Below are 27,238 nucleotides of genomic sequence, written 5' to 3' on the forward strand. Positions count from 1 at the left end.
ACACAAGGTCCAGTTTCCAAGACCCAGATGGGATTTTATTGTTAAAAAGGAAGGGGATAAAAAGTCTGCTAAGTATCTCCAGGCACCCTCCCAACCCCAACGGTCACATGAGGAAGTGCCTGTCTGCCCCTGCCCTGACCACCAGGGGCGCCCTCACCCCAGGTGTGGGCCCTGGAGCCGCGCTCACTGACAGCGACGCTCCCCCAATGCCAAGGCTGGGTCTGGCCACGGGTCTGCCAGGAGTTTTGGCAAAAGTATTTGGTCCCCTGCTGTAGGCCATGCCCCCAGGGCTCCCTCCCTTCCCCGGTGGCACTGAGTGCCTGGAAGGGTTGGGCAGTTACCCTCACAATTCCTGGGTCTCAGGGGCCCCAGCTCCCAGCCTCCTGCACCCTCCCGGGTCACCCCCATCTGCCCAGCCTCCATCTCCTGCTAACGCCATTCCATGCCAGGGGCAGGAGAGCCAGTTCCAGGCAGGGCCCCTCAGTTATGCCACAGGCGTCCATCTTTGCCCTGGGTGTTGGTGCTGGCAGGCAGGCGGGGCCCACGAGCAGCCCGTCGGGACCCACCAGCTGGGTGCAAGGGGACAGCCAGGGGTGAGGGCTCCCTAGGACCTGCAGGAGGGGAAGGGTCTGGATCAGGGTCTGGGAATGCAACACCCCCCCCAGGCCCTCTCCACCACCCAGTGGCCTTGGGCACAAACTCTGGGACGCCCGCCTCTGCACCCTGGGCCTGGCCACAGCCTCTCCTTTCCCCGGCCCCTCCCTGGCTGGTACTGACCCGTGTTCTGGCTTGGAGGGAGTCTGACTTTGGCCAAAGGCAGCGAGACTTTGCCCAGATGCCGGACGCCAGGGGCTGGGTGCCCGCATCCCGGCACTCTGTGGTCCGAGCCGCTCTCGGCGGGGTGGGGCCCGGGGGGGTGTGTCTTGGGGTGAGAGAGCTGTGTCTGTTGGAGAAGAGTGAGGTGAGGCTGAGAGGTGCACAGGAGGAGCCTGCACAGGACCTGCCCGCTCTCAGGCCAGCCTGGGGACACAGGCATTGCTGGAGCCAGTGCAGAGCTGGAAGCATCTGGCGCCCAGATCCCCCCTCCTACAACCAGGGGGCCCGGACATCCCACTCCCTGCCCCACGCCTCACCCCTTGCCCCGTGACCTCGAAGGACCGGGACCTCCGCTTCCTCCTCTTTGCCTCCAGTGACTGCTCCCTCTTCTTGCCCAGGGCTTTCTTCTGTCCACGCAGCCAGGGCCCGGGGTCGTCTCCACACCGCCCGACCGCCCGGGATGGCGCCTCGCCCGTGCTGCTGGAGAGGTTGTCCTCGCTGGCAGCGTGCTGCAGCGTGGGGCTGGGGGGCCGCTTGCAGGCCAGCGGCCCGGGAGGTTGCACCTCCTCAGTCTCACTGAGCGAGTGCAGGGACAGGCTGCTGCGCTGCATGGGGGGCACCAGCAGGTGGCGCCCCTCGGGCCCCAGAGCCCGGGAGCGCCTGCGGGCCGCCTTCACCGAGATGCACTTGGTGCCGGTCAGGATCTCCTTCCTCCCTGCGGGGACACAGGCAGCGTCCAGCTGGGCCTCGAGACCGCCTCCCAACACCCATCCCCTGCCATGGCAGAGACGCTCCCAGCGCCCCCAAGTTGCGTAAACCAGGGATGGTAGAGTTAACCCCACAGGGTTCTCGCAAGGGCCTGTTGAGAGCGTGAGCTCAGCCTGCGGTACCCAGGGCACACGGCTTCCACCCACAGTTGCTCTGACGATTCTTGTGGCAGGGGAGGGGTGGGGCGGTGTGGTCCTGAGGGCCACGTGTGATTGCACCTGTGTTGGAGCAGGCGGCTGATCCCCGGACCCCTAGTGGACGAGTAGCACCCAGTGCCTGGCTGTGTTTGGCACGGTGGAGAGCGGAGAGGACTTTGGGCTGCATGATGTGAGCAGCGCAGGAGAAGCGGGCAGGGGTGGGTGGGCGCGTGCACACACACACACACACACACACACACACCTCGGTGGGACAAGGGGATCTCGGCCAGGTTCTCGCTGCTCTCGGGGGAGGAGTCAATCCGGCTGTCCTGCGGGGGGCTCTGTGGGGTGAAGTCATGGGGAAGCAAAGGCCCTGACTGCAGAGGTGCTGGTTCCATCCCAAGGGGCGGGGTATCCTCCCCTGTGGCCCCACCCCCAGTGGTGCAGCCCCGGGGGGCCTGTGGGTACTCGGAGCTCACCTCCTGGGTCACCAGGCCACCGATCTGGATGGGAGGAGGGGTGGGCACGGAGGAGGACTTTGCCTGCCAGGCCCGGGGGCTGGCCTTGAACACGCGGTGGGCTTCACTGGGGTTGGCAGAGGAGGGAGGTGTCCAGTGACCAGGCTGGCCCTGTGGGGGTCCCACCCCCACCCCAGGGGAGAAGCTGATGGTGCCAAGGGAGAGAGAACCTGAGGGTCCTGGCTCCAGGCCTGTCAGCCTCCTCCCTTCCGTCCCTGCCCTTCTTGCCCTGACCTGGGCTGGCATCCCGGGCTGGCTGCAGCAGGGGGCTCTCTGGGAAGGACCGGCAGGCTGTGGCCCCAGTCTCACCTGTCGGTGCCAAGGGGAGGGAGGGTGCTGTCCTGCCAGCGCCGGAATTCACAGCTCGGCACCTTCACGCTCTCCGGGTCGGAGTCCGGGGTCAGCGTGGCTCCTGCTAGGGTGATTTTGGGCAAGGAGCTGTCCTGGGGTGGGGAGGGGTGGATAATTGGATGACCTGGTCCTGGGCCAGGTAACAGCAGGGTGACAGGTGCACAGGGTCCCAAGGGATGTGATATGGCAGCGGGAACTTGTTCTGGGAGCCCAGGGAGGGGTAAGCTGTGGTCTGTTGGGCACCCCGAGTGGCCCTGGCCCTGCCTGGCGGCCTGGTCTCCCCAGACGGCATCCAAGGCCATCTGTGATCTCTCAGATGACCAACCCTGACTTGGTTGGCTTTGGCAAGGCTTTGGGTGAGCCACGAAGGAAGAGGAACCAACTCCCTGGGGTCCCAGCCATTTGCAGGGGAGGCCTTGGGCATCGGCCCCTCCCCGGGCACATGCGCACGCGCCCAGGCCCGCTCCGGCGCCCACCTGCAGGGCTCTGGAGGCCACGCGGTCCATGATGGTGGCCCGCTCCACGCTGCCCTCCTCGAGTTCCCGCAGGTACGCTTCGTACAGCTCCTCCAGGTGCTGGGGAACGGTCAGGTTGTAGTCTGCGGGGGGAGGGGAGGGGCGGGGCTCAGTGCGTGCCCGCGCGGGCCCTCGGCGCGGGCTCGGCCGCGGGGCGGGGCCCTACCGTCAATGATCTGCCGCTGGCCCTGGATGATCTCGTCGCACAGGCTCCGGTGCTGCTCCAGCCGGCGCACGGCCTCCCGGCGGTGGCGCAGCGCGCCGTCGCGGAGCAGCGCGCGCGACTGCATCTCGGTGTTCTCCACCTCCAGCTCGTGCACGCGGCACAGCAGGCTGAGCACCTCGCGCTGCTCCTCGGAGCCGATGCGCCGCGGCAGCGTCTCCTCCAGGCGCCGGCCCCGCGCGCGCAGCTCGCGGCAGCGCTGCTCCAGCGCCAGCTGTGGGCGGGCGGGGGTCAGCGCCAGGCAGAGCCCGGGGTCCACGCGCGCGGTCCCCACCCACCTTCCAGCTGGAGCTCCTATCTAGCCAACGCTTACAGCTCAACCTTGGCCGTGCACCAGGGACTGCCCCAAGGTGCCCCCGTGTGTCCCCGATCGTGCCACCCTGACCACCACGCACCCCTAAAGCCAGCGCACTGGATAAGTGCTCAGCCCAGCCCACCTGACACCAGCAGGGCTCTGGATACCCTTAGCAGACAGGTATACCCTGCTGTCCAGAGAGCCCCAGTTCTAATATGAGCCGCCAATCATATTAGCTACTGTTTTTCTTGGCGGTTGGAGGGGAGCTGGCATATGCAGGCGTTTAGTTAATTAGTAAACCGTCCCCCAACTGGCCCCATTTCACAGATGACGAAGTGAGGCAGGAAGAGGCTAAAGAACTCAGGATGTGTGGCCTGAGCGCCCAGGTCTCCCAGCGCCCCTGCCCCGGCCACCTTCTGCTCCCGCAGCTTCTTCTGCTCGCCCACCAGGGCGGCGATGCTCTCGCGGGCCGAGGCCACCTCGGGCGGCTCCAGGAGGTCTGGCTGCTCCTCCCCCGGGTCCGAGTCCTTCTCGCTGCCCTCCTTGCTGTAGGACTCCTTGCGCTGCTCCTCCCGCCACTTGAGGGCTCTGCGGGACTGCTCGTGCTCCCAGCTGCCCAGCCCCGCCCCGAGCAGAGACAGGGGTCAGGCCACGGCAGAGGGGCGCCATGTGCAGCCATACTCCCAGCCGCGCGGTCCCCGCGGGGGGCGCGTACCCGGCGATGGTGAGCAGGTGGCGGGAGGTGTCGATCTGCACCTCCATGGCGCGGTTCTCCAGCTCCAGCAGGTGTCTCCGCACGTCCATCTGCTCCTGGAAGGCGCTGACCAGCTGCTCCCGTAGCTGGCCCATCTCCGCCGGCTCCCCCTGCCCGCCGTGCACCTGCACCTCGGCTGCCCAGTGGTTGGGGGTGGGAGCGGTCAGGGGGTGGAGGTGTGGCAGGCTCAGGCCAGGCAAGCTCTCTTCTCGCTTTCTTCCCAAACCGCAGTTCCCACTTCCTGTTTAACTGCTTCCTCCAAAGAGACCTCCTGGATTATTGCGTCTTCCCATAGCCCACTCCTACGTGGCACCCACAGGGTGCTGCCCAAAGGTGAGACCCAGCTCTCCTGCAGGAACCAGGCTAGCATTAGCCCTGGCGGCAGCTTTGCCAGCTTTGCATCGACTATGAAAAGGCACCCCCTGGCTGGCGCCTCGGCTCACTAGGCTAATCCTCTGCCTTGCGGCGCCGGCACACCGGGTTCTAGTCCCAGTCGGGGTGCCGGATTCTGTCCCAGTTGCCCCTCTTCCAGGCCAGCTCTCTGCTGTGGCCAGGGAGTGCAGTGGAGGATGGCCCAAGTGCTTGGGCCCTGCACCCCATGGGAGACCAGGATAAGCACCTGGCTCCTGCCATCGGATCAACGCGGTGCACTGGCCGCAGCGGCCGGTCACGGCGGCCATTGGAGGGTGAACCAACGGCAAAAAGGAAGACCTTTCTCTCTGTCTCTCTCTCTCACTGTCCACTCTGCCTGTCAAAAAAATAAAAAAAGAAAAAAGAAAAGGCACCCCCTTAGAAATGCGAGTGCCACCTGTTGGAAACCTTCCTAGCTGATGCACAAGTCTAGGAGGGAATGCTGGGCGGGGCGCTGCCTCGCAGCTCTGCCGGCAGCCCCGGCTGGACCCCACCTAATCTCCACGCTGCCTCTCCCGAGCAGAAGTCATGGCCACATTTTGGAGCAGGGGCGGGAGGGCTCAGAGCAGCAGCATGAGCGGCCCGAGGCCACCCAGCCAGCAAGTGCAGAGGAGTCTGCTTGGGAACCCAGCGCTCAGTGGGGGAGCCCGCGTGGGAGACCAAGAGGAAGCACCTGGCTCCTGGCTTCGGATCAGCACAGCGCACGGCCGTGGCGGCCATTTGGGGGGAACCCAGCACTGTCTGACCCCAGAGTGCCGGGAGACCGCCTGGGGTGGGGTGGGGGGCTGCCGGAGACCCTGGTGCACACCTTGGACGTGGCGGAGGTCAGCCTGCTCCAGCCGGCCCCGAGGCTGGCCCCGCCCCGCCTGCTGGTCGATCTTGCACTTGAGCCGCTGGATCTCGCTCCGCAGGTCGGCGATGATGCTGGTGTACTGGGCGATGTGGTAGGAGACACTGAGCAGGTTCTGCTTCACCTGCACGGGCGCACGGGAGGGGGCCGAGGGCGCAGCGTCACCCCGGGCGCTGGGGCCTCCCTGCCTCGTACAGCTCAAGTGAGCAGACAGGTTAAAGGGTAAGTGCTCGGTCTAGGCCACCTCTCACTGGGTCTGTCACAATGCGGTGCTTCGAGCGAGCCTCTGAAGACGAAGGGGAGACAGAAGGGGCCGAGGCAGGAGGCAGGCCGGGAAGGGCAAGGAAAAGGCCTGGGTGACATCGGTGAGGGGGTGAGGCCAGCCTGCTGGCAGCCACCTCCATCCACATGGCTGTCGGGGAGTCCAGGGGCCAACAGGTGCGCCGGGTGGACAATCCGGGTCCTCACCCTGGTCTTGATGTTCTTGGCCCGGCCGGCGTAGGTCAGGGTGTTCCGGGACTCCTCGAAGGCGCTGCTGGCCGGACTGATGTGGGCGATCATCACGGTGCGGCTGTTCCCCCCCAGGGAGTCCTGAGTGGGGAGGGGCCGTGGTCAGCTGGAGATCTGGAGCTCCCCCGGGCTCCTTCTGCCACACTATGTATATGTGCATATACACTCACACACACTCATGCACACACGCACTCATGAGCCACGCACCAAATCATGTTCACATCACACGTGCACATGGGCCTGGCTTCAGACCATCACACAGTGCAAGCCCCAGCTCCAGCCAATCCCAGTCCTGGGTCCTCCCATGGACGCCAGCAGCCCCTCTGGACCTCAGTGTCCTTGTTTTATAAGAGAACAGTGGTTTGCAGCGGCGCCAGCTCGTGGGCTGTGGGTGCAGGCTGCAGACAGGTGTGCAGTAAACACCGTGGCTGAGCCATCAGACCAGGGAGACCTCCGCAGGGGGCCTCCTCGCAGCGCCTCCCCGCAGGAGCCCCTGGGAAAGTGCGAGCCTTGTGACTCTCCTGGTCTGCAGGTGTAACCCTTGCTGACTCACAGAGCTGTCAGTCAGCCCGAAGGAGCTCCGGTGAAGCCCTGAACACCCGGCCCAGCCAGGACTGGACACTCTAGCGATGCTGTACCTGAGGACCAAGGCCCCCGTGCGCAAACAGCAGCCTTTGTATGGGCCGACTGTCCTCGGAGGCCCGGGGGCAGCTGCGTTCCCCTGCAAACGCAGGACGCCCGGCCGCATGGGAATTTCAGATGGATGGCGAATGTGGAAGCCAGCATGGATCGCGTCTGCGCGGCGAACGCCAAGTCTGTGTCTATGTGCAGTTCCGGGCGAGACAGCGTCCCTGCTTTGCTGTGTTCGCCCCGCACCCCCTCCCCCGTGGGGCCCGGCGGCGGTGGCGGCGGCGGCGCTACCTTCAGCAGCCGGGTGAGCTTGCTGTCGCGGTAGTTGACGTACTTGCTGCTGCCCCTGTCGCTCAGGGCGTTGATGCAGTTGCCCAGGGCCAGCAGCGAGCGGTTGATGTGCGCCCCCTCCTTCATGCGCTGCCCGCGGTTCTGGGTCTGCGGGCGGGCAAAGGGCGGAGTTGCGGGCTGCGGGGGCGGGGCCTGGGTTTGCACCCCCCCCCCGCCACCCTCCCCTTGGGGCCTTGTCCCGCCCTGCGCCAGGGCGCGTGGTCACGGGCTGCAGGGAAGGTGGGAGAAGGGGAGGGCCCCTGAGTGGGTGGACCGGGGGCGAGCAAGGGACACAGCGGTCCCACGGCGGCTTCTCCGGGGCTGGCGGGCACGCAGCTTCAGGGAAAGAGGAGGAGTGTGTGTGTGTGTGTGTGTGTGTGTGTGAGGGCGCACAGAAACGTGTGGGTTGTGTGTGTGCAGGTACATGTGTGTGAGAAACGAATAGACTGCTGTGTGCATTCACACGTGTGCGCACGCGTGTGGTTTGGCAGGCAGACCCCTCCCAGTTCTGGGGCCTGTAGGACCGAGTCAAGGCCGTGGAGCCTCTGCCCGCCGCCTTGCTTCAGGGACCGGAGAGCACAACCTCTCCCCTCTGGGGGCTCCTGCATGCCTCCTCTAGGAAGCCCTCTGGGCTTTACTGGGAGGGCGGGATGAGTTTCCTGGACCCAACCCCACAGGTTCAAACACGAAACCCTGCTCCTGCTCCCTGGCTATTGTCCCCCCTCCCCCCATGTGCTCCAGGGCTAACAACGGTGACATCATCCAGCCTCATCGCCCAGGGGAGCAGGAAGCTGCCGGGTGGACCTGCGCCTGTGGGTGGAGACCCAGCAAGCAGGGCTGCAGCCAGGGGTGAGGGTGCTGCAAGGTGGGTGACAGGGACCTCACGCTTCTCTCGGTGCCACTGCTGGACTCGCCCTGGTTCTGCCCCAGCCCCCTCCCCCTTCTCACCTGGGCCCATTCGTTCTTCCCCGCCCCTCCCCCAGGGCAGCCACAGTCTCCTTCCCTGGAGACCCCCGCCCCATTCTCCTTATTAGCAGGCTCTTGGCTCTCCCCAGGACGCCCCACCCACCCGCACTCACCTGTTCCTTCCTGGACGGCCTCAGTTCCCTACCTGGGGGCCCCCACACACCCGCCCAGTTCCCAGGAAGCCGGCCTCACCTGGGAGGCGCGCTCGGAGCCGGCCAGGTCGACCATGAAGAGGCGGCCCTGGCGCACCTCCTGGAGGACATTCTTGACCCGGCTGCGCTGGCGCACGGCCACCTGCAGGACGGCGTGGGAGCGGGACGACGTCCGGTTGGCGGCCGTGGGCTCCTGTGTCCTCTGTCGGTTCCCCTTCACCAGCAGCTGCATGATCTGGGTGGCGGGAAGAAGTGGAGGTGGCTCGTAGGGTGTTCCCCCCGACAGGAGGCACCCAGCCAGCTCCCGGGGGGAACGGGGTGGGGGTGGGGCACACCTGTCAGGCCACCTGCTGGCCCCCGGGGTCAGCACCACCCAGGCATGGGAGCAGATGTGAGTCCCCTCTTCTGCCACCACTCGGGTGCCTCCATGTCTGTCCCAGCCCAGCCCCAGTCCCAGGGGAGCAGACAGCGGCTCCCTGGCTTCAGTCCCCACCCATCCTGCCCACCCCCACCCCAAGCTGGGGAGCGCCCTTCCATGGCTGGCTTCCGGCTGGTACGCAAGACTCGCCTCCTTGGCATTGATGGTGGAGACCTCGGTGATGCCAGCCACCTGGATGACCCCTTTAGAGTCCTCCCTCAGCTCCAGGTAGCCCAGGGCGGGGTTCAGCAGGTCCCGGATCATCTCATTGTAGATCTGATGGGACCCAGAGGGGAGGGGCGGAGAAGGCAGTCATGGGTAGAGCACGGTGCCCCTCCCTCCTGACCAAATGGGGCCAGGAGCTCACACGTCCTGAGCCCCAGGCTCCCCCCAGAGAAAGCCCCTTCCAGGCTGACACAGCCAAGGTCACAGGCAGCTTCCACACCAAGCCTCACTCTCTGCACTGGGCACTGGCAGAGCGCGGGGACCTGCTGATGGCCGGAACACCTCGGCCAGGTGGGTTGCTAGGCAACCTTTAGGCTACTTCTCCCAGGGTGCCCCACCCCTAGGGCGAGTCTTGCGGGCTGGATCGGTACCACACTGGCCAGGTAGCTGCTGGCAGCTCCGCCTCACTGCCCTCCCTGCGCTGTCACCCAGGAGATGGAGCACAGCCCACCGGCCCTCCTGCCCACGCCTGCCGCCCATCACTGCCTGGTGGTGGCAGCTTGGGACACTGCCGGTGGGAGCCACAGGCTGCAGGCTTGAACCTGTCCACGTGTGTGCAGCGCCCACCTGTCCTCACCTGCATGGAGTCCCTCCCTGGGTCTGCTGTAAGGAACAGGCCCAGGAAGTGAGCTGCCCGGGAGGGGCGGTGGAGCTGTGCGCCCGTGGACAAGGCTGCTCTGGGGCGTGGCCACAGGGAAGTCACAGGCTGTCACAGCCAAGCTCACATCTCTGCCGACGGGCAGAGCTCAGCTTCAGAGGCGCAGGGTCCCGAGTGGGAATCCCTGGTCCCCCCACTTGCTGTGTGTTACGCCTCTGCTGGCCTTGCCTCTCTGAGCCCCAGACTTTAGAAAGCAGGGCTCATGGAGTGTGCGTGGGAGAGTGGCCCCCAGGGAGCCACCAGGGGGCGGGGCTCACCTCCAGGTAGGACATGGACACCTCATACTCCATGTCGTTGCTGGTCTCCTCAATGGCGTGGAAGAGATCATTGAGGGTCCGGACATAGATGCCCGGCTCGTGGTCCGTGCCCAGCATGGTGTAGGTTTTCCCACAGCCTGGGCAGAGAGGGCAGGAGAGGGGCCTTGTGGGACAGCCCCAGGTCTGTCCTCAAGGCTGGGCCCTCCCAGATGGCCAGGGAGGTGGGGGGGGGCAGGGCGGTGCGGTGAGGGAGGTGAGGACGGCACCCTCAGCTCAGGGTGGGCCTCTGGGGCTGGAGCAACCTGGGTGGGGCTGGGATCAGCTGCAGCCCTGGTTTCCACCCCAGCGGGGCCAGGCTGAGTCTCTGATGGAGAATGCGGGGGCTGGGTCCTCAAGGGGGCACAGCAGGGGCATCACAGTACTTGCCCGGTCGGGGCTTCTGCCCACCTGTGGGGCCGTAGGCAAAGACGGTGGCGTTGTATCCCGAGATGACTCCTTCGATGAGGCTCTTGGTGGTGGCCTGATACACCATCTCCTGCGAGGAGGAGGAGGAGGAGGAGGCTGCAGGCGGGCAGAGCCAGGCAAGCCCTGGCCCCCAGGGGGAGCCCCGGGCCCATGAGGAGTGGGGGAGGGGATGTCTCTGGTTACACCGCTAGCCTTAAGGGGACAGCAAGAGCTGAGGACACCTGAGACATCTCCCCCCACAGCTGCGGCTGCCCCCCAGCCCCAAGGACGCATTGCATCTGCTCCTGGGAGCATCCTGGAGGGGGCGAGACAGGGTCCCTGGGAGGGTGTCAGCTTCCCCGAGACCACCCCCGGCTCCCAGTGCCAGCTGGCCTCCAGCCCCTCCTCCAGCTCCGGCAGGGGCCATCCCTGCTCTGCTCTGTGTGTGGGGACTCATGTGGGGGGGTGTGTGGGTGTCAACCCAAGACGCATGGTGCAGGGGTATGTGTCATGCAGGGGTACTTGCCATGCAGAGGTATGTGCCATGCAGGGGTACACGTTGTATAGGGGTACACACCGTGCAGGGATACGCATCATACAGGGGTACACGCTGTGCAGGGGTGTGTGCTGTGCAGGGATACGCATCATACAAGGGTACACGCTGTGCAGGGGTACACGTCGTATAGGGGTACACACTGTGCAGGGATACGCATCATACAAGGGTACGCGCCGTGCAGGGGTATGCACCATGCGGGGGTACATGCCGTGCAGGGGTACGCATCATACAGTGCACATGTCATGCAGGGGTATGCGTCATGCAGGGGTAGGCACCATGTAGGGGTAGGCACCGTGCAGGGGTATGCGTCATGCAGGGGTACATGCTGTGTAGGGTACACACTGTGTAGGGGTACATGCTGTGTAGGGGTACACGCTGTGTAGGGTACACACTGTGTAGGGTACACGCTGTGTAGGGTACACTGTGTAGGGTACACACTGTGTAGGGGTACACGCTGTGCAGGGGTACACACTGTGTAGGGTACACTGTGTAGGGTACACGCTGTGTAGGGTACACTGTGTAGGGTACACACTGTGTAGGGGTACATGCTGTGTAGGGTACACACTGTGCAGGGGTACACACTGTGTAGGGTACATGCTGTGTAGGGTACACACCGTGTAGGGTACACTGTGTAGGGTACACACTGTGTAGGGTACATGCTGTGTAGGGGTACACACTGTGCAGGGATACGCATCACACAAGGGTACGTGCCATGTAGGGGTACACACGACACAGGTACATGCAGACTTTCAGGAATGGGGAACGCAAGAGAGCAGATCCTTGAGCTTGCGGTGGAAGCCAGGCAAGGGTCGCCGCCAGTGTCCCTGAGGGCCCCTCCGAGGCGCAGCAAGGCAAGGAGAGGGGCTCACCTGGGTGGCAGTGAAGTCGAAGGCCACGTCGAACAGGTAGGACTTCTCCCGGGAGCGGTGCGCCCGCAGGATGTCGTCGGGGTCCTCCATGGGGTCCATGAGAACCACCATCTGTAAAGGCGCCAGGGAAAGGTGGCAATGTGGCACCCGGGCCCCCACGGAGTCCACAGAGCCAGGCCAGGCTCTGACCTCTCCCCTCCTCCCCAACGCCCCCGGCCAGCTCCTGCTGGCGGTCCAGGAGCCCCAGGCCCTTTGCTGCCCCTCAGCAGTTCTCTGGGAGTCAGGGCTGGACACACTTGGCCTTGGATGCCCAGAGGGGCCCCTTCCCCGACTGCAATTCCTCGTCCCCGCTGCTGCCCCAAGTGAAGAGCACCAAGAGTGACAGCTGACACTGCTGAGCCGTTTCTTCCATGGCAGGACCTGGCTTCGAACCCTGCAGCCCAGGCCCTGTCCTGCGGACGAGACACTCAGGGTCCAAGAAGAACCTGGCCTTGACCCAGGCTCTAAAGCAGCGCAGACATCCCCATGGCAACGGTAGGCCATGCAGGGGTACGCTCCATGCAGTGGTACACGTCGTATAGGGGTATACACCATGCAGGGATATGCATCATACAGGGGTACACGCTGTGCAGGGGTGTGCACTGTGCAGGGATATGCATCATACAGGGGTACGTGCCGTGCAGAGGTGTGCACTGTGCAGGGATATGCATCATACAGGGGTACGTGCCGTGCAGGGGTGCATACTAGGCCAAGGCACAGCCCATGAGTGGGAATTTGCTTTCTCAAGCTGCACGTTAGCAAGTGGAGGAGCCAGGGCTCAACACCAGGTGGGTTCAGAGCCCCCAGACCCTTACCCACCTCACTATAGCCGTGTATCACCTGGGACCCTGTCTGCCCCTCCTCACCCTCCCTGCCACGCCCTCTCCCCCACCACCAGGTGGACCAGGGCAGGCAAGGAGTGGCTGGTTGCTGTAGGTGACAGGGCTGAGGACAGCAGCTGGCTTGGAGGTGGACCTCAGTGCTGGCTCGCAGCAGCCGTGAACCTGAGCTGCCGGCAGAGGGAGAAACTGGGGGATCCCGGGCTGGAGGATGGGAGAGGAACAGGGACCACCCAGTCACCACTGGGGCTCCCCCTCCCCCGCAGGGCAGGGCCGGCTCTGGAGCCGGAGGTGTGTGCACGGAGACATGGACGGCCCATCCGGGTTCTTGCCCTGCTCGGAGGGTGACTGAGGGACCACTTTCCAGAACAGTCTCCGAGCCTTGAGCTCGGCCTTGAGCTTGGGGGGTGAAAGGTGAGAGAGCCAGGCAGGAGTGGACACTGGGGGTGGGCTCTGAGTCCCTGTAGCCCAAGCGCCACCCTGCCTGAACCCCGTCTCTTGCTCTGTCAGAGGGGCAGTGTGTATGGGTGGGGGGTGTGGCCGGTGCCGTGTGCTCAGCAGTCTTCCTTCAGGGGCTAAGAGGGAGCACAGGGGTGCAGGCAGGGGGTGGGGAGGCCACCTGGGCGCTCACCCATGCCTCCGTCTTCACTGCAGCGAAGGCCTCCAGCCCCCCTCAGGCCCCAGCCCTGCCCACGGAGGTGACCCTGAGGGTGGCTGGCACCAGGGTGTGCCGCTCTGTGCCTGGGAGCGCCCGGCTCCTGCCAGACAGCCCAGGGAATACCTAATGAGGCACGGTGCTCCCCAGGGCCCGGGACTGGAGGGAGCGCCAGACGGGCGCCTCACCAGCCCCTCCCCCTCCGGTGGGAGGGCGGGCGCTAGGTTGGCTGCCTCCTCCCAGGACACCATAACAGCTGACCCCTTTAACGTCAGTTTGTGGGCTCCAGATGGGAAACTTGAGGCACAGAGCTGTGCCACTCAAACGGCAGGGCCAGGTCAGGCTCCAGGACTGAGGCCTTGTGGGAGCGGGGGTGGGGTTCTGGCTCCAGCACCCTCTGTGCACCTTGCTCCCCACCCTCCAGCCTGTGTGACCTGGGCTGTTACAGTGCAAAGAGGGAAACTGAGTCCTGGCAGAGGGCAAGGACCGAGGGGGACGGCTCTTAGGGGCCGCCCGGAGAAGCAGAGCCGCTGGCCACACTCCCTGCTGGTGTCTGGAGGCCGCCAAGGCCAGTGACCGTCCCTAAAGCGGCTTGCAGAACAGACCCTGGGAGTGGCCAGAGTAGCAGGCTCACGGACCTGGGACATTCGCGGCGTCCCTCTGGGATCTGGTCCCCGCTCCTCCCCGCCTGGGCACACACCTGTGTTCACTGCAGCACAATGGCCCTCAAGGCTCGGGATCTGGCCAGATGCCCTTCGGGGATTCTCCATGGGGGAGGGGCGGGGGGGGGGGGAGGCTGCCTCCCAGCCCCAGGGAGCCAAAGAGACATCTTATATCCAACCAGGTGGGAGCCCAGGTGGGCGGGTTAGCAGGCTGGGCGGGGACTTTGTAGAGAGAGAAGAGGCCCCTGGCTTCTGCCTCCTCCCAGGTGGCCGGAGGCTGGTGGCCACGGAGCGCTCAGTGCAGGGTGCCCGGGCCTGTGCTGTTAACCAGCCCCCTCCCCACGTCCCCAGCCACCCACCGACTACTTCTCAGGCCTCAGTCCCAAGCCCTGGAAGTTTCTTTTAGGATCTGGCCCCTGCCCCAGGCCCCCAAGCCAGGGCCGCGTGCTCAAGTTTCAGACCCAACTGAAGATAAAACCTGGCACAGGTCCCCGAGGGATGCAACAGGAGCCTCCCCAGCCAGGCCAGCTCTTCCCTGGGTGCCAGCGCCCCTGTGGGTGAGGACAGGGCCAGGGACCCTGTGGAGTGGGTGGGGCTGGTGGCCTGAGGGGGCCTCCAGTGCCAGGGCGGGGGAGCACCATGCACTGATACACACCCCCTTCCAATGACCTTCATACAAGGTCACCGTCAAGTCCCTGGCACCCTGGGCAGCTGCTTCCTTCTCTATCAGGCTCCCGTGTCAGCCCACTGTCAGCACGGCTGCCCTGATACTCAGAGAGGGCTTTGTCTGCTCCCATCAGGCGGGGCCCCCCAAAACCATCACCCCCATTCCTGTCCACTCCGGTACACAATGGAGCCCTTGTGCCCCTCGGCCAGGTGAACTGGCTGGATGGGGGAGGGGAGGGGTACTCCGGGTTGCCGGGGAGACCAGCCCAGCAGGTGCACAGGCCAGTCCAACACATTTGCTGCACTCCCCTCTCCGTGTGCCAGGCATTGAGCAAGCCCCCTCCCAACGCTCCCCCAAGACACAAAATCGAGGCCAGGTGTTCTGCCTGGACCCGCCCACGTTATTTCAACATCATGTACAAGGCAGAGAGGTAAGCAGGGGCTGTGGGCAGCGGTCCTCAGCTCAGGTCCCCGAGCTTTCCTGGGAGAGACTAAGCCAGAGAGCTCCGGAGTTTTACCTTCTACCCTCCTGGCCAGGAATCTCATGCGGCAGGCAGGTCTGTGACTCCCGCCCGGGGCCCCTCCATGAGCACACACTGCCCCTCCCCCAGCCCGGCGCTGGGCCCTCCCTCTAAATGTCAGCCTGGCTGGCCCACAGCAGAGGCCCAAGGGATGTTTGGGCAATAAAGCTGCTGTTGACGGGGGGCATTGTGAGCGTCCAGGTTCCGGGCCAAGGGCTTGGCTGCATTTTCTCGTATCGCACAGTTTAAGAGGAGTGCTCTCATTAGCACTGGGCCATGGCCACCTCTGCCTCCTCCTCGCTCAGCCGCCTGACTAGGGGAGTGCCCGCCTGCCAGGGGCTGCACTGTGCTTCTTGCCTCCTTAATACACTGACCCCAGCACCTTAGAACGTGCCCTTCTTTGGACGTGGTCATCGCGGATGTAATTTGTTAGATGAGGAGGAGCCCGTGGTTCTCCTAACGGGAAACCTGGTGCAGGGGTGCACAGAGGAGGGGCGAGGTGACAGATGGAGAGAGCCCCGCAGCGGGTCCTTCCCTGCCGCCACCCTGGCCCCAGACTTCCCGCCTGCAGAATGGGGTGACAGTGGCCCTCTGATGTCCCGGCCAGCCCAGCCCATGGGTGGTCTTTCTCACTGCAGTCTTGCAAACCAAGCCCACACCACGCAAGGCTGGCTTTTCTGCCTCAGGGAGGCAGGTGCGGCCCCGCCCCAGATGAGCCTGTCCCCCAGTCCTACAAGGGTGGGCTGAGCACGGGGACCCCTCTCACACCCCCAGGGAATGCATGCTCACGCCCAGGGCACCTGCCTCTGGGAGGCTCCAGTGGGGACACTGCTCCCCCAGGACACACAGCGGGAGACAGGGCCAGGAGGGGGAAGCGAGCGACTCCAGGCCTCCTGGCTCAGCCGGGGCCTCCCCCTGCACGGCCTCCGCTCCCAGCCTGGAAACCCAAGTTCCTGCAGGCTGAGGCAGAGGGTTGTCTAATCCGGCAGTGAGGCCCAGCAGGCACCCGGCTCTTTCCCAGCATCTCCTGGGTGAGAAACACTTCAAAGCATGTCGGGAATCGAGCTGCGGGATAGCATCAGCTCTGCAGCTGTTGAGGAACGAATCACCGGGGAGACAGCGAGAGGGAGAGAGACAGACAGACAGACAGACAGAGAGGGACTACAGAGCACTCCTACCCACAGATTCACTCCCCAGACGCCTGCGATGGACAAAACAGGATGGGGCTGAATACCTGGCCTCTGTGGTGGCAGAAGCACCCCCCCCAACATTGTGACACTGCTACATGTCCCCCGTGGGGCCACGTGGCCCCTGGTTGAACACCCGTGTGACCCAGCCGATCCTCCTCTGGCCTCCAAGGCCAGCACTGATGTTCTCTGGGGGAGGGGTAACACAAACAGGGCTCAGGCTTGACACGGCTTTGTAACCTTGGGCCAATGGCTTCACCTCTCTGGGCCTCAAGTTTTGCCCAGTTGAAAGTCAGGGAGAACCAGCAGTGCAATGACCTTGACAGAAGAAATCCTAGGGCCAGCGCTGTGGTGCTTTGGGCTAAGCAGCTGTCTGCAACGCCAGCATCCCATGAGGACATTGGTTCAAGTCCCGGCTGCTCCACTTCCAATCCAGCTCTCTGCTAATGGCCTGGGAAAGCAGCAGAGCGTGGCCCAAGTGCTTAGGGAGACCTGGCTCCTGGCTTTGGCCCAGCACAGTCCTGACCATTGCAGCCATCTGGGGAGTGAACCAGCGGATGCAGGACCCCTGACTGGTACATTCAGACCGTGGACTATCACCCGAAGGTACCGTGAGGACGAACCTCGTCACACATTAAGGAGAAAAGGACACCAAGGATCACACGCTGTGACCCACCGATGGCCAAAGTCCAACACAGGTGTACAGTGATAGAAAGCGGTTTAGGGGTTGCCTGGGACATCCTGGGGGCCGGGAGAAAGGCCAGGGGGAGGTGGAGAATCCTTGCCCCTCCCCCCTCCACCGCCAGCAAGGCCAATGAGCCTCCAGATGGCAGGCTCAGCGTCCCCAGCACTTGGCACCTGTCACCTTACACCCCGCCAGCCCAGCGCACGGGTCCTCTTCGATCCTGCCCCCAGCTCTCAGGGTGGGTGCGCCAAGGAAACCGAGACCCAGGGAGGGACCTGGCCTGCCCATGGCCCCCTGCCAAGACTGGGGGGGGGGGCTGGGTGTCTGGGGTCACAGGCTCAGGGTTCCACCGAGCCCAGGGCTGTCTTCTGACACTCGGTCCCCTCTGTCCCCGTCACCCTGCCCAGCCCCTCTGCTCTGTGGCTCTCCTGTGCTGCTCCTCTTCCCTCCCCCACCCCAACCACCCACCCTGGCCCCAAAGCTGGGCCTAGTGGGGGGCCCTCGCCTGGCTCCGCAGGACGCTGGGGAGCACAGGGGCTGGCGGCTGCCTGCTCTGAGCAGACGTCGCTAATTACGGGATTACACTTAAATCCTGCAGACACACACCGCGGCCTGCAAGCTGGGGGCGGGTCAGCGGGCTGTGGGCTTGCGGGTGTTTGTTCTGGAGCTTCCGCCCCCAGCCTGGCACTCCCTCCAGCCCCTCCCCAGTCTCCTGGGCAGCCCCCACCCCCTGGCCTCCCTGCAGGCTCTGGTTTCGGGATCCAGGCCCACTCCAGACACCGAGCTCCTCCTGGAATCTCCCAGGACACCGTGGGGTGGGTGCGTGGCCACTGGGAACCACTGCGAGGACCCTGCCACAGGAAGTGGGAAGGCAGAAGGCGGGTCCCAGTTAACCCCCAAATAAAGCTTTGCCAGGCAGAGCGCCAAGAACCGCCCATACCCCAGCCCCCAGAGCCCCCAGACAGCGGCACCAGGGACCCCTGAGCAGGGGCCAAGCTGGTGCGCATCCCAACCTGACATCCTGAGAGGAGGCAGGGGGCGCTCTGGAGCTCACTTGGGCCGGGGCGGGGCGGGGGGTGTCAATGCCCCTGCGGGCCCTGGGTCCCCAGGTCTTAGCAGGAAGGAGCAGGGCCCCAGCTGGCCCACAGTGGAGCCGGGGGGTGGCCGGAGTGCGGGGGCCGGGACCGGGTGGGAGGCAGGGGAGTCGGCTGTCCGTTTTGCCTCTTGGATGCGTGTGTCCGCGCCTCCTTGTTGCCAGGAGGTTCCGCGCCTGGCATTTCTGCGGCTCCTCCCTGCAGGTGTCAGGCAGGAGGGCTGGGCCAGGCCACGGGGACAGAGTTGGCAAGGGAAGCGCTGAGCCCGCGCTGCGCAGACCTCCCTCGCTGTGCCTCTCAGCTGGCGAGGGGACACCCTGGAGGACCGTGCAGCTCTGGGCCTTCCTGGGGGCGCAGCTCGGCTGCACTGAAGCCAGCCCCCAGGGCGGGAGGCCTCCCTCTGCACCGCAGGCACAGAAGGGAGCAGTGTTTGCCCGCGTGGGCACCCAGCGCCAGGCCTGGACTGAGAGCATTGCCATCAACGTCAGTTAATATTTATCAGCCCTCGCCCCGGCTCGGAGCCAGAAGCGGCAGAGAGAGACATCATTGTTCCGGCCCCAGGACCTGAGATCCTGGGGACAAGCTGGACCCGCAGGGCATGGCCTGGCCCAGAAGGAGACTTCTCCTGACCTCAGGCCGGGGAACTTCCGTCTCCAACAGACAGAGGTACAGGTGCACTCGCGGGCCCACCCAGACGCAGTAAGAAGGCTTTGCGACTGCTGTCGCCGGTCACCGATGGAACCCCTGGGGCTCCTGCACGCACCCCCAGGCCCTGGCCCATCCCACCGAGGCCACACAGCGAGCAGATGGCAGAAGCCGCTCTGTGCCGCCATTCACAAGCATTCCTTCTGGTGCCAGTGCACCCGCCCAGCTCAGATGGGGCCTCCCGGTCATCCCTGCTTTGCCCGTGGTCTGGGAGGGAGAGGGAGCAGGGGACGGGTAATCAGGGGGGGTACACAGCTCTACCAAGCCACAGCTCTGCCTCCACTGCTAAAGGAAGAAGCCCCTGCCACCGTGCCCGTGCCCACAGCAGCCCCGTATCCTCATCAGTCCGCCCAAACAAACATCCCGGCCATGTCAACAGAAAATGTGGCTTGGTCGCTGCTTGTGGCTCCTGACTCATCCCCCACCCTCTGCCCCTCCTCTCCTGCTTGAGTTACACTCGGCTTTTCTCAGCTGCCCGATTGCATCACCATCCTCACCACAGGGCCTTTGCACACACACACACACACTCCCAACTGCCCCTTCTCTACCTCTCACGTTTCAGCTTGGGGGCCCTTCCCCGACCTCCCAGGCTAGACCAAGCCCCGCTTACGCAATCTCACAGCACCTGCAACCCTGCATCTCTTCCCAGCCTGCGTGAGCTGCACGCTCATCATTGGTTCACTCTCCCTGCCCTGGCAGAGAGGGGACGGGGGCGTCTCTGTTCACTGCGGCTTCGCGGCTCCGAGCACAGATCCCAGCATGCCCTGCAGACTTGATCCACGCTACTGCGCAGGCCCTGTGCACCTCATCATCGTGACAAGGACCAAAGCTGCGAGGACTTCACCAGACAGACACCCTGGAGTCTACAACCCGCAGACACGTGCTCGGAGGGTAGCAGACACAGTAGGGTAGGAGAGAGAAGCCGAGAGGGAGGCATCAGGGCCCAGGGCCCACCAGGCTAGGGCTGCTCTCAGTCCTCCTTGGATAAATCGGGGAAGGCTTCCTGGAAGAAGAACCTCTGGCTTCTTGGATGATGTGACCAGCAGCACAGTCAGGAGTTGGGTGAATAGAGACGGGGACGGTGCTGAGCCTCAGGGCCCTGCCTGCCCCGCCGGGGGAGCTGGGACACCCAGCAGGCCCACATACCTGCTCGTCCACTTTATGGGCAATGAGAGTGGCTCCTTCCTCCAGCTCCGCCACGCTGATGGGCCGCACCCGGAGCGCCACCTGGGAGGGCAGAACACATCCCTGGGGTTGGAAGTCCAGGGTAGTGGGAGGCCACGGCATGGAGACAGAGATGTGAGGTTTTGGGGTTCCTCCCCCAGGCAAGCCCTGGCTCCTCTGGTGTCGTAAAGAAAACTCCATGAGCCAGGGTTACCGCATGGGCAGCAGGTGCACAGGGTGCTGCACTGGGTCTCTGTCTACCAAACTCCCCAGGAGCCCAGGCCTCAGGGAGAGCCCTAGGGGGCGGAACTGTCTGCAGCTGCATCAGTCACACGCCCTAATTAGACACCTGCAGCTCCCTGGGCGTGACGGGGCGCCCGCACGGGAGCAGCCTCTGTGTGCCCGTGTGTATGCGTGGGGGATGCACAGAGGCTAGCATCGGGCAGGGGCGTCCCTTTGTCATCCTAACCACCTGTGCCCCCAGCCCTACCCTGAGGACAGAGCCACCACGGGCCCCTCCTCTGTCTCTTCCCAGCCCGTGTGGATCTCCGCAGAGGACAGGGCAGGGCGGGGAGATGTCTCTGGCTGGGCAAAGGGAAGCACCTGCAAGGTGTGGGCAGAACTAAGCCTCGCTCCACTCTCCTCGGATGTCCATCAGCTCCTCTGCTGGGGGCGGGATGGCCCCTTGCCCCTGCCTGGGAGTTGGGGGAGCAGGCGAGGGCACAGCGCCGGCGCCAGGGCAAACCGTTTTCAGAGACACTTTCTAAACTGCCGGAGAGGGCGTCCCGAAGCCCAGGGCTTGTGTGGGGGCTGGGGCCCAGGCTCTCTGGAACAGGTGCAGGTGTTAGGGGTAACGTTACCCTCCAGTTACACCACCAGCCACCTGCTGGTGCTGAAGCCTTATCCCCAGTGATTAGGGGATGGAGAGGGGGCTGCGGGAGACCCCCCATGCACCCCAGCCTGTCCGCGGCCTTGGCCCCCCACACTGCTGGTGGGAATCTATCCTCAGTGTTCTCCTGCCCCCACATCCCCCTCCGCTGTCACAGACCCTGGCTTGGGGAGGCCACTTGCAGCGTTTCTCAGAGACACTGGGGGTGCTGACTGGCACGAGGGCTCTGGTCTCCCTGTGGGTGACCCCCAACTCGCTTTAAACTCCCGACCCCTCCCCAAGGCTGGGGTACCCTCTGTGCCCCCAGAAACTCCCACCTTTCCTCTCCCCACGGGCAGCTGGAGCCCACACTGCCCTGGCTGTTCTGGACGGCAGTGGTCTTGGTCCAGAGACTGCACAGGCTTTGGGGGTGGGGTCCCCAGGGCACAGGGCTGGAGCTGGGCCTCCCTTGCAGGCCTCAGGAGTACGGCCAGGGCAGGTACTGACGCCCCGCTCCCGACTTGGGGAGAGTTGTCCTGAGCAGTGCCGGCCCTGGGCCCTTGGGTGTCCACCTAGTACTGGGTGTGCTGGAGGCCGGCTGAGGCAGCCCAGGGTTCTGGGGGACGACGGAGGCGGCTGAAGGGGTCTCACCATGAGTTGCTGGTCCTTGGAGTCCCGACCGTCCTTCATGCTTGCGGCAGGTGGGGGGGCTCAGGCCGCGACCTTGGGCATGGCCGAGCCGCACGCCCACCGCCCGCCCGGGTCCTGTCCCGGGCTCCTGGCAGCCCCGCCTGCGCCGCTGCTCCCTGACAACCCGAAACCAACAACGCTCCGGCGGCCAAGGGCGCTGACCGCGGGCGGCGACGCCCCGCCCCTGCGCCCCGCCCTCCCGCGCTGCGGACGGGGTGCGCCGCCTCCTCCCCGGGGCGCCCGGCCCGCGCTCTGCCCGCCCTGTGCCGGGCTGTGCGGCCCTGCGGCCCTCGGCGCGTCCGTGCGTCCGGTAGCTGCTCAGCACCTGCCCGCGTCCCGGGCTCGCGGCCGGACCCCCGTCCCACTGCCTTCTGGGGCGCGCCCGGCCACGCGCACCTGCTGCCTGCCCGTGTGTCTCACAGCCCAGCTGTGGCTGCAGCCTTGGGTTTCCCTGGGCGCTGGGGCTGGCGACTGGAGCATGGTGTTTGCTCCTGTTCTTCTGTGGCGGAGGGCAGGGTGGGTAGAGACTTGTCCCTCTGCCGGGGCTGTCCGCCGAGGGGTGCAGGGGGCTCCTGTACTGGTCTAGGTGGGTTACGGATGTGCACAGCCCCAGGAAACCGCCATTAGCAAACAAGCTTCTATCCCCAACTCAGAATCTAGGTCAGGGTGGGTCCCAGTGCCCTCCTGACTGCCTGCCTACCGGGAGAGCCACCAGGTCACCCAGCACAGTCCCGTTCTGGGTGGCAGACACAAGGACCTCACACTTCTCCTGCGGTAGAAAGGTCCCTGGCCTCAGAGGCCCCGGGATTCCAGGCCCGGCTCTGCCCGTAGCTGGCCAGGCGGTGTGGAACGCGTGTCTCCTGCCTACCAGGGGCGGGGGGTGTGGCTTGCTGTTGGCCCCCATGAGGTTAAGGCTGACAGTCCCTGCAAAGACCAAGCGAGGGAGCAGGAGTAGGGTTCTCTCCCCAGGAAAGGAACTGGGAAAGGCAGGCTGGCATCGCCCGGGGCTGTGCCAGAGGCAGAGGGTGATGCCAGCCCATGCCCGGAGCCTGGCTTCCCGGGCTGTCCCCAAGGAGCTTGTATTGGGCAGAGTTACTAACACACAGCAACAGGAAGCGGCCTGCAGCCCTGGGCGTGACAGATGGGCCTGCCAAGAAAAGCTTGGTGGGCACTAAACCCCTCCTGCAGGGGTCCCCAGCTTTGTCCGGCCCTCTGGCCAGGCTGCCCCTGTGCCTGGTCGGTCAGTGAGAGAGCTAAGGTTTAGTTTTTTGTTTTTGTTTTTGTTTTTTATTTGAAAGGCAGAGTTACAGAGAGATCTTCCATCTGTTGGTTCACTCCCCTAATGACCGCAACGCTGGGGCTGGGCCAGGCTGAAGCCAGGAGCCAGAAGCTTCTTCCGGGTCTCCCACGCAGGTGCAGGGTCCCAAGCCCCTGGGTGGTCCTCCACTGCTTTCTCAGGTGCATTGGCAGGGAGCTGGATGGGAAGTGGAGCAGCCGGGACTTGAACCGGCGCCCTTGTGGGATGGCGGTGGCTGCACCACAGCACGGGCTCCAACAAGAGTTACATTTCGAGGATGTGTCTTGCCCGCGTCTTGCCCCCTGAATCCAGTCCACCTGGGTCAGCCACGGGGGCGCTTGGCCAGCTGGGCTGAGGCTGTTTTTCTATTCCTCTGCACGCCCGAGTCCCAGCCCGATTGGAGGTTGATGGATAAAAAGTGAGAGGGGCTTCTGGGCGGGAGGTCCCAGCGCATCCCTCCCAGGGGCTCCTCACCACGTTGTCCCATCATCGGGGAAATCGCCACGCCCTCCGCCCCGCAGCTGTGTCAGCTTTCACCCCTCCCCCCGAGTCTGCAGAGTGTGTGTCCGCAGGGGTTTCTCCTCTTTCTGGTCCCTGGCCGCTCCCGGGCTCCAGCTCCTATGCTTCCTGCCGAGGGCTCTGCCTTCCCCGCCCTCTCTCCCACAAGGCAAAGGTGCGGCTCTACACGGAAGTACAGGCGGGTCCTCGCTCCCCCACAACCGCCTCTTCTCATCTCCTGCCCAGCCCCCTCCAACACTGTTCCGCTCTGCTTTGGTTGACGACTGAAGCCTGGGAGACCAGGGCTCGTGCTAGCCCCTCCCCCTGTCCAGGCACCGCATAGCATCTTCTGGGTTGCTGGAACCAGCCACACCTGAAGCCGAGATGCCTCAGTCTCCCAAGTTTCTTGAGCCAGTAAATCTCTGGACTTCAGCATTTGAGTCGGTTTTTAAGCCGTTTAACCTAAACAGTCCCAACAAATCCCAGGGGGCCAGAGTCCCGCTCGATTAGGTCTTTTCCCTCTCAAGTCCAGACCGGTTCCTCCTCTTATCCCTCTCACAGCCCGTGCCCTTCCTGGATAGGCCCCTTTGCACGCTCCCCTTCCACAGGCATCTGTCCATGTGTTAGCTCTCCACTTCTCCCGCCTGGCAACAAGCTGGGCCGGGCCCTCCGCTGCTCCGTGACAGGTGCCGAGTGAGGGACCGTCGCCCAGAAGGCAAGCACCCGAGCTACAGTCACACTCGCCCTGCCTGCCAGCTCCAAAAACTCTGGCCCTGGCCTGGTGTTTGCCACAGGAGTGGAGACGCCACTTGGGGCCCCCGCATGTCCTCTAGGGGTGCCTGGATCCCAGCCCCAGCTCCCACACATGCACACCCTGGAAGGCAGCCGGGCGCGGCTCAAATATTCGGTCCCTGCCACCTGCATGGGGGAGCTGGATTGAATCCCTGGCTCCTGGCTTTGGCCCAACTTGGACTTGGCTGTTGTACCTATTTGCTGGATGATAGTTCTCTGTCTCTCTTTCAGATAAATGAGAATTTTAAAAAACAAACAAAAAAGCAGCCCTGTTTCTCTCAGCGGTTCTCCTCTCAGTCCCATTGGCCATCGGGCCTTGGCACACACGGCGCCGCGCTCTGAGGGCCCTCCCTGCATGCTGGGCGGACCGTGAAGCCCACCGGCATTGAGCTTTGTCTCCAGCGCAGGCGTCACCCACATCTCAGGTCGCCCGCTCGCGGGTCTCTCCTCGGAGTCCCATCCAGCAGCTGCCACGTGGAACAGACGGCGGACGACAACTCTGCCAGCAGCTGGGGTCTCGGCTAAGTGGCACCCTGCAGTTGGACCCAAAGGAGGGTGGCGATGCCTCCTGGGGGGGGGGAGAGACAGAGGGCCCGGGCTGGGGGCAGAGCCTTCATTCTAGCCCCTGCTTCTGCTCCGGGTGCCCCTGCCTCCCCCGCCGCGGTCCTTTGGCCTCTGCATTCCATGCTGCACATTCCACACCCACGTCGGGGGGTTTGCCAGTGACTTCTGTTTCTCCAGTGATGCTTCGTCATTTTGCTTTGCTCTCCTCCGGGAAGGGAATGAGCAGCAGCCCCGGGTGAGGCTGGTGAGGGTCCTCTCTGTGAGCCTGGTGGGATGGCTCCCCTGGCCCCTTCCTCAAAGACCATCGGGCCCCGGCGTAGGCTCCGCCCACAGTGATGCACCTGCAGCTGCAGCAGCAGCTGTCTCCCTTTTCCCTGTTGGCTTCATTTTTTTTTTAAGATTTATTTATTTACTTGAAAGTCAGTTACACAGAGAGAGGGAGAGGCAGAGAGAGAGAGAGAGGTCTTCCATCCGATGGTTCACTCCCCAGATGGCTGCAATGGTCGGAGCTGCGCCGATCCGAAGCCAGGAGCCAGAAGCTTCCTCTGGGTCTCCCACATGGGTGCAGGGGCCCAAGGACTTGGGCCATCCTCCACTGCTATCCCAGGTCACAGCAAAGAGCTGGATCAGAAGTGGAGCAGCCAGGAAGCGAACCGGCACCCATATGGGATGCCAGCACTGCAGGTGGCAGTTTTACTAGCTGCACTACAGCGCCAGCCCCTGGCTTCATTTTTTAATATTCATTTTAGGTGGCCCCCTTTTGCAAGCCACAACCCAAGGTCAAAATTCCAAAGTAGCAAGAATGTTCTCTCGGGGTTGGTACTGTGGTGCAGCGGGTTAAGCCGCTGCCTGCGATGCCAGCATCCCATATGACTGTTGATTCGAGTCCTGGCTGCTCCACTTTGGATCCAGCTCCCTGCTAATGTGCTGGGAAAGCAGTGGACGATGGCCCAAGTCCTTGGGCCCCTGCACCCACGTGGGAGACCCAGGTGAGGCTCTTGGCTCTTGCTTCAGCTTGGCCCAACTCCAGCCAGGGCAGCCATTTTAGGATGTGAACCAGCAGGTGGAACCTCTCTCCCTCTCTCTGTGTCACTCTGCCTTTCAAAGAAATAAATATCGGGGGAAAAAATGTTATTCTGTCCTGGAGCTCAGCACACCAGCCTCAGCGCGGAGTTTGGGCTTCCCGTGGGGTATTTCTTCTGGGTGGGTTTTGCTCCGTGAGTGGGGGGGGGTCTCTGCTGTGACCCCATGACCCTGCTGACACCGTGGGCAGGCAGGCCTGTGCTGCGGGGTGGGGGCCGTCCTGTGGGCCTGTTCCCAGACACCAAGTGCCCCATCGGGCGCCGCTGGCCTCGAGCAGACAACCGCTGCTTTCAGAGGGAGTTCTCGAGGGCGGCTTGGGGAGGAGCCCTGTGTCCCGCACGGTGGGCAGCCCGCTGCCCAGGTGCCTCGCAGGAAGGCAGCGCAAGCCTGGCCGAGCCCACTCGTCCTACTGGCCACCTACCTGGGAGTGTGCGGAGTGTGGCACAAGCTGTGGAACCTGGACCTGGGCACTCTGCCCCTGCTCCCAGGAGACTGCCTCCCTGGGCTGCGTCTGTGCACTTGCACGGTGGCACCGAGAGTGCTGACGTCACCCCGGGGGCTCTTGGGGAGACCGGGCACCCCGCACACGGGACCTGTGAGGACTGCGTCCATCAGAGACGAGCCAGGTCAGCAAGTCAGTGTTTGTCTTTTTCCTCTGGGCTGGTCCTGGGTCCTTCCTCCACACAATTCTTTTTTTTTTTTTTTTTTTTTTTACAGGCAGAGTGGGCAGAGAGAGAGAGACAGAGAGAAAGGTCTTCCTTTTGCCGTTGGTTCACCCTCCAATGGCCGCTGCGCCCGGTGCACTGCGCTGATCCGAAGCCAGGAGCCAGGTACTTATCCTGGTCTCCCATGGGGTGCAGGGCCCAAGCACTTGGGCCATCCTCCACTGCACTCCCTGGCCACAGCAGAGAGCTGGACTGGAAGAGGGGCAACCGGGACAGAATCTGGCGCCCCAACCGGGACTAGAACCCGGTGTGCTGGCGCCACAAGGTGGAGGATTAGCCTAGTGAGCCGCGGCGCCGGCCCCTCCACACAATTCTTAACACTGGCATCCGAGAGGGCACCTGGGAGCCCTGCCAAGATGCGGGGACAGCGTGGTTGGTGATGCGGGGATTCCTGTGCTGAGCTGGGGGGCACCCAGCTGACTGGGGTTCAGGGCTGCCTGCGCTCTGGTCCCCACCCCGTCCCCTCACTGCCTTGTGGCCTGGGCAGGTCCCGGCACCTCTCCCAGCACCTCCACTTCCTCCAGTGTGGAAGGATGATGCCTGGAGGATAAGCCTGCCAGGGACTCTGGGAATGAGTTAGTGTCACGGGACCAGCGCTGTGGTGCAGCGGGTTAAGCCGCCACCGGGAACGCCAGCGTCCCACGTGAGCACTGGTTCACGCCCCAGATGCTCCACTTCCGACCCAGCTCCTTGCTGATGCACCTGGGAAATCAGAAAACGGCCCAAGTCCTTGGGACCCTGCCACCCATGCGGGAGACCCAGATGGAGCTCCGGGCTCCTGCTTTGGCCAGGCCCAGCCCTGGCTGTTTCAGTCATTCTTAGAACGAACCAGCAGAAGAGAGCTATCTCCC

At 64.2% G+C, this 27,238-nt stretch overlaps 1 protein-coding gene across 3 annotated transcripts; it reads right to left on the minus strand.

Moving 5' to 3' along the window:
- Nucleotides 1-13: 13 nt before the first annotated feature.
- KIF19 (kinesin family member 19) lies at nucleotides 14-27,195 on the minus strand. Of its 3 annotated transcripts, none has more exons than XM_070060360.1 (20): nucleotides 21,390-27,195; nucleotides 19,853-19,933; nucleotides 11,654-11,764; nucleotides 10,232-10,319; nucleotides 9,785-9,921; nucleotides 8,795-8,920; nucleotides 8,267-8,461; nucleotides 7,070-7,216; nucleotides 6,107-6,229; nucleotides 5,597-5,762; nucleotides 4,339-4,513; nucleotides 4,037-4,235; nucleotides 3,272-3,542; nucleotides 3,067-3,188; nucleotides 2,549-2,682; nucleotides 2,201-2,306; nucleotides 1,984-2,062; nucleotides 1,134-1,531; nucleotides 778-937; nucleotides 14-611 (listed from the first exon to the last, which is right to left on the minus strand). In XM_070060360.1, the coding sequence occupies exons 1-20, from the start codon at nucleotides 21,426-21,428 to the stop codon at nucleotides 481-483; spliced, it is 2,988 nt and encodes a 995-aa protein (XP_069916461.1). In that variant the 5' UTR covers nucleotides 21,429-27,195; the 3' UTR covers nucleotides 14-480. The 3 variants fall into 3 exon arrangements, with proteins under 3 accessions (XP_069916461.1, XP_069916460.1, XP_069916462.1); XM_070060359.1 differs by having other exon boundaries at nucleotides 778-943; XM_070060361.1 differs by lacking the exon at nucleotides 8,795-8,920 and having other exon boundaries at nucleotides 778-943.
- Nucleotides 27,196-27,238: the final 43 nt, after the last annotated feature.

Source organism: Oryctolagus cuniculus, chromosome 17 (genome assembly GCF_964237555.1).
Source record: "Oryctolagus cuniculus chromosome 17, mOryCun1.1, whole genome shotgun sequence".
Taxonomy (NCBI): domain Eukaryota; kingdom Metazoa; phylum Chordata; class Mammalia; order Lagomorpha; family Leporidae; genus Oryctolagus; species Oryctolagus cuniculus.

Coding starts and splice junctions, on each gene's coding strand:
- KIF19 (XM_070060359.1), bottom strand. CDS start 21,428: ATGAAGGACGGTCGGGACTCCAAGGACCAGCAACTCATG. Junction 4,514..5,596: donor TGACCTCCGCCACGTCCAAG/GTGTGCACCAGG, acceptor ACCACTGGGCAG/CCGAGGTGCAGGTGCACGGC. Junction 944..1,133: donor TCGAGGTCACGGGGCAAGGG/GTGAGGCGTGGG, acceptor CTTCTCCAACAG/ACACAGCTCTCTCACCCCAA.